Below are 9,058 nucleotides of genomic sequence, written 5' to 3' on the forward strand. Positions count from 1 at the left end.
ATATATAGAAAATGAAGCGGTCGTTCCTCTGGTACAAATCCAGTTGGTTTACGCTTTCTTTCTTTTCACCACACTGCTTGACACAGTGTTGCTCTGGGACACAGCTGAAATGACTGTAGAAAAGGCTGCGCACAGAGCTAATGTCTCCGAGGGCTGAGTGACATCACATCATTACAGTCTCATAAAAACAAAAACAAGGAAGTCAACAAAATGCTGCTATGGCAACACCCACTTCCAGAGGAAGCCATCCGACACCAAGCTGACATCACTTTCCACTTTCACTCCATCATCCACACAACAGCTGCAACAATAATAAAAGACTGTGTTTATCTGGAGGACTATAACTTTTAATCCTTGGTTAAGAACCAAACTTTAAATTTAGGTTTGTCACAGCTCATAATAACCCACAAGTATACATTCGTAACATGTGATGCAAAGAAAAGCAGACTAATCAGACTGCTACTATAACGTTGTAATCAACAAATGTTAAGACTTAACAACTGTATTCATGAATCATCAGTATTATGAATGAATGAATCTGTCATGCGTCCTCCTGTCTCTTTTTCAGCGATTGATTGACAATCAGCAGGGTCAGCTCAGTTATTATGAGAGTGCTGCAGGTCAGTGTGTTGGCGAGCTGCAGAAGGCCCAGGATCAGGTGCGCTCACTACAGGCCAAGATCAGAGAGAGCGAGACGAGGAACCAGGTACAAAGACACCAGTCTCCAAAACTACAGCTTCATCTTCTTTTTGCCTTCATATACTTTGAACTTGAAACATGACACTGTCAAAATATCCACTTGTACAGCTCTTAGGAGAGCTGAAGCCTATCCCTGCTAATATTTGGCCAATGGCAATGCACACCCTGGACAGATCGCTGGTGTTTTGCAAGGCCAACACAGACAGACAGTCATTCACACTTACATTCATACCTACAGCTAGTTTAGAATTGCTAATGAATCTAACATGCATGTCTTTGGACTGTGGGTGAAAACATACAAACACATGCCGTAATATATTCCAGATAATGTGGAATTTTGTTCTGGGTGTTTGTGTGTATGTAGAAGCTGCAGGAGCGTCTAGGTGAAATGGAGCTTGAGCTGCGATCGGCCCAAGAGGATGCCCAGCAACAGGAGAGAAATATCCAGAACCTCACTGATACTGTAAACTCCAAACAGGCAGAGGTACAGTAGTGATAAATAAGGCTTGATAGTAAATAAAGGAGGGAATTCAAAATCTGAGCATTGCAGAGAGAATGAAAGTAATGTCACAGGTGAAAGTGCTGAAAACCCCACAGTTTCACACATGAATTGTGCCTTTGATTGTGCAGGTTGCAGAGCTGTACAGGGTGATTGAGGAGCAAAATAAGACACTGTGCTCACTCAAAGAGCTTGCCAACCGCAACCAGCTGCAGCAGCTGCAGGTTGGTCCTCCACACAAAGCACAGTTCTGTTTTATTAATTACCAAGCTGCCTATCTAAAATAATTTTTCAGCATACAATAAAAACATGTTTCAGAGTTGAGTTGAGTTTCATTCCTGTTTGGTTCCTCACCTGCCCTTTATGTCTTTCTTTCTTCCCTGACTGGTTTTACTTGTAGGCGTCTGGTGCAGAGACTATTAGAGGTCAGGGTGAGGTCCTGGCTCTGCAGGCCTCTCTGTTCCAAGCTCAACTGGAGCTGCAGGCTGGACAGAGGGCCCAGTGTCAGGCAGTTAGGACTCAGGAGGACCTGAACCGGGCCCTGGAGAGACTAGAGAAAGAGCTGCAGGGGTCGCTGGAACACAAGAGGGAGGCAGAGAGACACAACCAGGTGAGAAAATGACTTCTTTTTTTAATGAGGGTGTTTTCGTCATTCTTCTTTTCTTTGTTTTAATTGCATCGTGGTTCTTTTCACTTTATCGTGTCGTGCATGCGCGACACTCAGGAGCTGCAGCTAGCTCTAGAAAAGGCTCGATCAGCTCTCCAGGAGAGAGAGGAGCAACTGAGAGGGGGTGAGCGAGAGAGACAGAGAGAAAAGGAGGAGAGAGAGAAGATCATCAGCGAGCTGAAGGCTTCCCTGAAGACCAAAGAACAGCTGGTGGAGGTTGGACACAATCAAATAGTCTGTAAACAGTAAACAAACCATCATGTTCGACGATAATAAATACAAACAGATCTCATTCTTGTCAATATTGTATAATAAACACAGAAGTGCACATGACTAATGCTTAAAATGCTCCGCATCTGAGCAAAGAACGACAAAACTAAAAGTAAGATGAGCTGCAGTTGATCTCACAGCCCCTAGACGCTTTCTGAAAACTTCAGCTCCATTCAAGCTCTATTTTGTCTTTGTGGATAAGTAGGATTGTAATTACTCTGCAGTTGACGGTCTGTTTGCTGTCCAGCAGGACTGCTGTGAGTTCCTGGAGGATCCAACGGAGAAAAGAGACTCTGTGCTTCAGAAACTTCGCCAGCGTATAAAGGAGCGAGACAGAGCTCTGGAGGTAAACACAGCAGTACGCTCGCCAACACATGACAAAAGCCAAAACAATTAGACCAACACAACATGTCCTGTGAACTCCTTTATATCATGTTAATTGTTAGTGGTCTAAGATGGTTGAGTTTGTGGGTTTAGATTTTAAAACATGCCATTTTAGTTAGATGGAGGTTAAAACAACTTTATTTCCACAAACCCTGCAGAAAATAGTGGATGAGAAGTTCCGCTGCATGGAGGAGAAAGACGAGGAGACTCGTCGCCTGCAGCTGCTGCTCAGAGAAAAGGAGAGAGATCTAGAGAGACAGCGCTGCGTCCTGGCCAGCAATGAGGAGACCATCACTGTAAGAGGACACACAAAATAAACTCATCTTTTTTTCTTGGCAGTATGTTGCCTCATCTTGCTTCCTTATTGGAATTTTTGTGTCTGTATCAGAGCCTGGAAGTACTGCTGCGGGGTAAGGCTCTGGAGCTGGAGCAGGTGTGTGATGCCTGGAGGAACGTCCAGAGGCAGCAGCAGGAGAGTGAGGAGAGGCAGAGCTGCATCCTGAGAGAGAGAGATGCCATCATCAACCAGCTGCAGAAGGCACTGCACACTTGCACACAGGAGGCTCAGGTAGAGAGAGATCGGCAGGAAGAGTAACATATGTTCCTGCAGAGAAATATTCCCAGGATCGTGTTAACCAATAAGTATATTCTTGTTTCTTATCTCATCTGCAGGATCTGCGCTGCTCCTTGCTGGCTCAGATCCAGTCTGCTCCAGGTGATGTTCTGGAAGAGCTTAAGGTCCGGCTCCACCTCAAAGACCGCCTCTTCCAGGAAGTACTGGCTGACCGGACCCATCAAGCTCAGGAGCACCAGAAGGAAGTTCAGGATCTCCTCAGAAGCATCAACAGCAGAGACCAGTATATTAAGGTAGAGCAGATAAAGCATGTGAAATCCGAGAGTGAAAAGAAAAGGTTGAATATACAGAAAACCTGACAACACTCTCCCTCCAGGACTCTGCAGTCCGCCTGAGTGAGGTCATAACTGAGCAAAAGTCAAGACTCCAGGAACTTCGCAAACAGCTGAGCTCAGGTTTTGGATCACAGCCTGACTTTGGAGCAGACTTGGCTTTGGAGCTTCAGGCAGTGCAGGAGGAGCTTTTTCTGGCTCTAAGGAGGGAGAAGGAGAGTCAAGAACTTACCAGGAGTCAGACTGCAAGGCTAGACTCCCTCAACAGGACTCTGCATGTGAAGGAGGAGATCATCAGGGTTAGTGTGTGAGAATACAGAAGGTATCTGTGGAGTATAGTAGAACCTCTTGTCTAATAAGCTGATAGTGTGTGTATGTTGCCTATGCTTGTATGTATATACATGTCATGAGTTCTATGCGTGTGAGTTCATGTTTGTTTGTGCTGCAGGATTTTCAGAGGCAGATGGTGGATCCTTCAGGCCTCCCTCTGGTGGAAAGACTGACCCAGGAGGTCCAGGAGCTGCGGGAGAGACTGGGTCAGGAGGATAACCCCCCAATGAGAGGCCCTGTCCTAGGCCGTGACCGGCCTAACAGCAGGCAGCCTGACTTTGGAGGTGGGCACCAGAGAAGCATGGGACAGTATCTGTAACAGCAGCACTTCTAGCACTGGGGAGCGGTGACTGTAGAATGGCTTACTGCACTGTGGTGATGGGATATGTACCATAAATCTATCAGCTGAAACTCTTTGGTGTGAAAATACTAACATGGAAAGTAGATGAAAGCGGACGGATGGATATTGATCTGAGCTTGTAGCGTCCCAAAAAAGAACATTTTGTTTAATAACTTTATAAATGTTGTAGTGCAGTTATTGTGAGTTTGCACAATTAGTGCTGCTTCTTTTGCATGTAAATGACAGCAAGGCATTTAATTTTTAATTTTTTGAATAACACATCATCATTATGATTATAACTGCAAATATTGTGGTAGTGTGCGCTTCAGAATGTAACCTTTATATGATGGTGTTTGTGTGCCTTTGCATGTTTTTTGCAGCAAGTTTGAGATTTCTGTATACTTAACTCAAGTCACATGCTGTCTGAAGATCATGGAAATCTGAGCACATTCCACATTGTCTTTAGCACAGTGACTGTGTATATTTAGTTTGTATGTTTGCTTCTGTGCATTCCAACAACTACTGGTCCAGTTGCTCTGTTGCTGTTGTTGTGAAATTAACGAATGTCACACTAGAACACAGTAAGTATGAAGTATCAAACTGAATAATATATGTGCGTCTGCACAGACACCACGAGAAGCCACATTTGTTGCATTGTAGGCATTTCTGCACCTTTTTCCTTGAATTTTTCCCCGTCCAGAGCCAAACACCCTTCAAAGTGGTTTGTAATAAATAATAAACATACTGTACCTGATTAATGCCTTTGTGATTTCAGAGGTTTCAGATTATTCTACTTTAGTACTTGCGAAAGCTGAAATTCTCCTTTTTTTCCTTCTTTAATGTGCAATGTTCAGTATTAACTCACGTAAAACACACAGTGGCACAAGCACACGGTCCACCTTTCAGAGGAAAATCTCTCCTTCATTCCCCCTCACTGAGTGAAAATGTGTCAGACTGAAACATCTGATCAATATGCATAAATGTCATAATTTGAAATTTAGCATATAGAGATTAAGTTGATGCCAAGGTCACATTTATTTATCTTTAATTTTTTAAATTCATTATTTATCAAGGAATAATAAACATAAACATCAATCACATAAGAGGAACCTGCCCCTGTATCTGATCTGGATACTAGTAAATTTGCATACCGATACCTTAATATATAATTGTTTACTTATATCTGCAAATACAGACATTGTGGTAATGCTAGTAATCATTACTGATGAGGTAAATACAGTTTTCTTCCATTATTTTAATTCAATATTAAAATGAATAATTACTTTTTACCAGTCTTCATAACAGTAACTCATCTTAAACATAGACCGTGAGGCAGTCCTGCCTTAGCTCTTTGTCAGCTACCGCTTTATTTCCAAGGCTCAGAACACTCAACATCCTGTCATCTTCAGGGATTTTTAAGCCTTCTCCATCCGTCTTTTAAGTCTTTCTCGCTGGTTTTAAATTCTGGATTAAACTCTATATGACTATCCCTGGGATCCCATTCTAGGGCTTAAGTGTAATCCCCTTTAAACTACAGCAGAGTGCAATAAACAAGAAAATCAAACTCATACAGCCTAACACTCAGACTGTTAGACAAGGCTGTGCTACAAATTACCAGCATGATTCTGAGGGTGAATAATATTAGAAGAATTGAGCAAGTGATGGTCTCACACTCAGTTGTAAAACTTCTGAAATGCTTAAAACTGAAGTAAAAGAAAAAGCAGATTGATCTTCTTCTGATTTGGTTGTCTTTGGTCTGCTTCCTGCAGAGCTGAGCGCTGAGGATGATGTTGAGGCTGATGATTTGAACACTGAATACACTGAAAGCATCGACGAAGAAGAGACCGACACCAAGGTATGAGAGCAACCTTCAGCTGTTATTGTTCATCTTGCTTGTACAGATAAATCCCACAGAATAAATATTATGCAAAATGTACTGTTTCTAATCATTTGATCAGAATTATTGATTCATTTACTTCTGCGTGTGTACAGAGTTCTGAAGGTCCAGAGAAGAATCTGTCCCACAGCATGCTGCTTGAAAGTCAGGGGCTAATCAAAGTCAAGCAGCTGGTGGAGCAGAAGAGGCTGGTTGAGAGAGAGCTGGGAGAGCTGAAGGCTCAGCTGGAGAAAGCAGGATTCTCTTCAGTATCACAGATGAGGTCATTTTTTTGAGATTTTAAACTCCAAATTAGTCTGTTTTGTCTCTAGTAGTGTAACGGTTAATGCATATGATTCCAGCTGAAGACACAAATCGCCGTTGGAGTTAATCAGGAAGGGCATCTGGTGTAAACTCTGTCAAATCAAAGCCTGTGGAGCTACACATAGCGACACCTTTTGGCAAAGCTGAAATTAGCTTACTATTTTCTGACAACACTAATCTATTCTTGGCCACTAGAGGACAGTAGAGTCTATCTATCCATATAGCTATTTATCTATTTATTTATTGTAACCTCCCTCTGTTACAGGAAAGCTCTGTTCAGCTTGCAGGTAGAGAATGAAGAAGTAAAGCGTCATCTGAATGGAGGGTTGGAGTGTGCCAGTGAACAGAGTGATGAGCAAAATGCACTGGATGGTGAAGACAAGGATGAAAATGAGTTGGATGTGACCATAGAAGAAGAGGAGGAGGAGGAAAACTCTGAACTGTGGGAAGCCTGGGAAGGAGAGCTTTGCCTGTCCCAGGCCAAGAGCCAGAGCAATGATGAACAAAGGAAAAGGAGAGCCAGCAGACATCAGACGTTGCCACTGGACTCTAAATCGTCACAGGTGGGAGGATCCTAAATATACTATTATTGCACCATTCTGTAAGGTGTGGTGTAAATTAAAAACAAGAAAGTATCAATTTAAAAGCCACACTTGGTGTTTAAAATTGTTTTTGACAGTCACAATCTTTCCCCCCTGTCTGTAACCAGTACAATGACCTGGGTGGCGAGCTGTTCGCAGATTCACAACAGGCCACTGCGTCCTCTGCAGTTTGTGAGAAGGCAGTTCATCTGCAGCAGAAAAGCAAAGAGCTGCAGGAGAGGCTAATGGTTTCTGAGGCCACAGTGCAGGCTCAGGCCGAGCAGCTCAAAGACTACAGGGACTTGCTCAGTGAGTGGACACAAACTTCACACTTAGCCTTTTAACAAATGTGGCGGTGATACTGAATTTGTGATGGCAATAATAAGATAAGACCTCAAAATGGTCCAAAAAATGCAATGAAGTTGACGAGGATAGTAGATCCAGCAGTGTCAAACATAATGAAATAAAGCTTCTTCTTCTTCTGTATCCCTGCAGCAGAGACAGCAGTGCAGCAGGACAGTAAACAGATCCAGGTAGACCTCCAGGATCTGGGCTATGAGACCTGCGGCCGCAGTGAAAATGAAGCTGAGAGAGAAGAAACCAGCAGCCCCGGTGTGTATTATTATCACCATATAAAAGACTCTGTGGTTCTTTGAGACCCTTAGTTTTGAATTTTATATCAGTAATGTCATTCAATTCTGATTAATGTTTTATTAAGAGTTGTTTCTAATCATACAATGTCTGTAAATATCCTGAAATTTATCTCGTCAGTGTTATTTGTCGGGGTATCATAGAAACAGCAGAGGGCAGCCAAGTGCAGTCTTTGTGCCAAACAGTAGCCTTCTCTTCACGGTCCAGTGCATTCTACTCAGCACTGTTTGCATTCCCAGCTTAAAAGCTCGATGGTTAGTCAAAACTTTGACCTGAAGCCTTGGCCTGTAAAATGAGAGTTCCTGGCTGCTCTATTATACTGTGGTTTGGTTTTCATTGACCCCTTAGAGGGAAATCAAATCAATAGAAGCTACTCTGAGTGATTGCCATGAAAGTTTTTGAGAGCCAGAGTTGTATTTGGATGAAAGGGTAGTCTGCCCAGACTATGGGCCTTAAGATGACATTAACTGATGTTACTGATGCTTTGTTTTTTCAATCATATATCTCAGTGTCACTCACAGGAAACAGAGTCTGAATCTGATGAACACATTGTATGTTTCCTGACAGAGTTTGATGACCTAGAAATGTGTACGTCTCTGGAATGCGGTTCCCAATGGTGGCCTGCCAGCAGCAATGACAAAACCACCACCCAGAGCTGCAGTTATGGTAACGAGGCCTCCTCTCTCCAGCACCTTGTTAAGGACCTCCGCTCACAGCTATCCCGCTCCCAGGGAGTGATCTCCGGGCTCCAGAGCCGCCTCCGTTCCCTCTCTACCTCTAGTGAATATGGTCCTTCGATACCCCACAAGGTCAACTGGTCCATCCAGACATCAGCTTCACAGAGCCAGGCAGAGGATAATGAGGGCTGGCAGTCATCTAAGGGAGGTCAACTACGTTCACCCCATCACCCAGACAAGGACCTAGAGAGGCTTGCGTCTCGTGTGGATGCACTGGAGGACCAGCTGATGAAAGGTGGAAAGAAGGCTGCGGCAGAGGATGGAGTGTCTGCCACCTTGCCAGGGTAAGAAAGACGATGCGATGCAGTTTTTTGTTTGTTTTGCTTTTTTTCTAACTCTTTTCTTTGTTGGTGGGGTGGGATAGCAGTTTCTTTTGTTTCCAGTTCAACACAATGAGTGTTTGTGCCAACACCAAGAACATAAACCAGATCAATATAAACAGATTATTTGACAGTTCAAGAGTGGCTGCTTTTTTACCCTAAATAGTGGCAGGAAGAGTCTGCTTCTGCAGAACCTCAGACAACGCCAAGCTGTCGTAGTCCAAAAATGTAAAATTCCAGAAATTCCTGAGGCATAGAGATCAATCCTGTTGTCAGACAAAGAACCAGTGGCCATCACCAATTTCAGTCGTTTGTTGGAGAAGAATAGGAAAATCCATCCATCCATCGTCATCCGCTTTGTCCGAGGTCGGGTCGCGGGGGCAGCAGCCTAAGCAAAGAGGCCCAGACCTCCCTCTCCCCAGCCACCTCCTCCAGCTTGTCCGGGGGAATACCAAGGCGTTCCCAGGCCAGCCG

The 9,058-nt window shown here is 43.7% G+C and overlaps 1 protein-coding gene across 9 annotated transcripts in view; it reads left to right on the forward strand.

Annotated features, from left to right (window-relative positions):
* pde4dip (phosphodiesterase 4D interacting protein) overlaps nt 1-9,058 on the forward strand; it is a 91,600-nt gene that overhangs the window by 59,420 nt on the left and 23,122 nt on the right. For 8 of the 9 annotated variants that reach the window (XM_042221462.1, XM_042221461.1, XM_042221460.1 and 5 more), the window contains 17 exons: nt 569-706; nt 1,064-1,183; nt 1,330-1,422; nt 1,599-1,808; nt 1,923-2,081; nt 2,383-2,481; nt 2,678-2,815; nt 2,908-3,087; nt 3,192-3,386; nt 3,470-3,724; nt 3,874-4,039; nt 5,865-5,950; nt 6,088-6,254; nt 6,561-6,858; nt 7,005-7,185; nt 7,372-7,488; nt 8,095-8,548. In XM_042221462.1, the coding sequence (XP_042077396.1) occupies nt 569-706; nt 1,064-1,183; nt 1,330-1,422; nt 1,599-1,808; nt 1,923-2,081; nt 2,383-2,481; nt 2,678-2,815; nt 2,908-3,087; nt 3,192-3,386; nt 3,470-3,724; nt 3,874-4,039; nt 5,865-5,950; nt 6,088-6,254; nt 6,561-6,858; nt 7,005-7,185; nt 7,372-7,488; nt 8,095-8,548 (3,056 nt within the window). The remainder of the gene's footprint in view (nt 1-568; nt 707-1,063; nt 1,184-1,329; nt 1,423-1,598; nt 1,809-1,922; nt 2,082-2,382; nt 2,482-2,677; nt 2,816-2,907; nt 3,088-3,191; nt 3,387-3,469; nt 3,725-3,873; nt 4,040-5,864; nt 5,951-6,087; nt 6,255-6,560; nt 6,859-7,004; nt 7,186-7,371; nt 7,489-8,094; nt 8,549-9,058) is intronic. The other variant, XM_042221456.1, reaches the window with a different exon arrangement.

The sequence above is a fragment of the Haplochromis burtoni genome, unplaced genomic scaffold, assembly GCF_018398535.1.
Source record: "Haplochromis burtoni strain Fernald_Lab_line unplaced genomic scaffold, NCSU_Asbu1 Contig_67, whole genome shotgun sequence".
Classification (NCBI taxonomy): Eukaryota; Metazoa; Chordata; class Actinopteri; order Cichliformes; family Cichlidae; genus Haplochromis; species Haplochromis burtoni.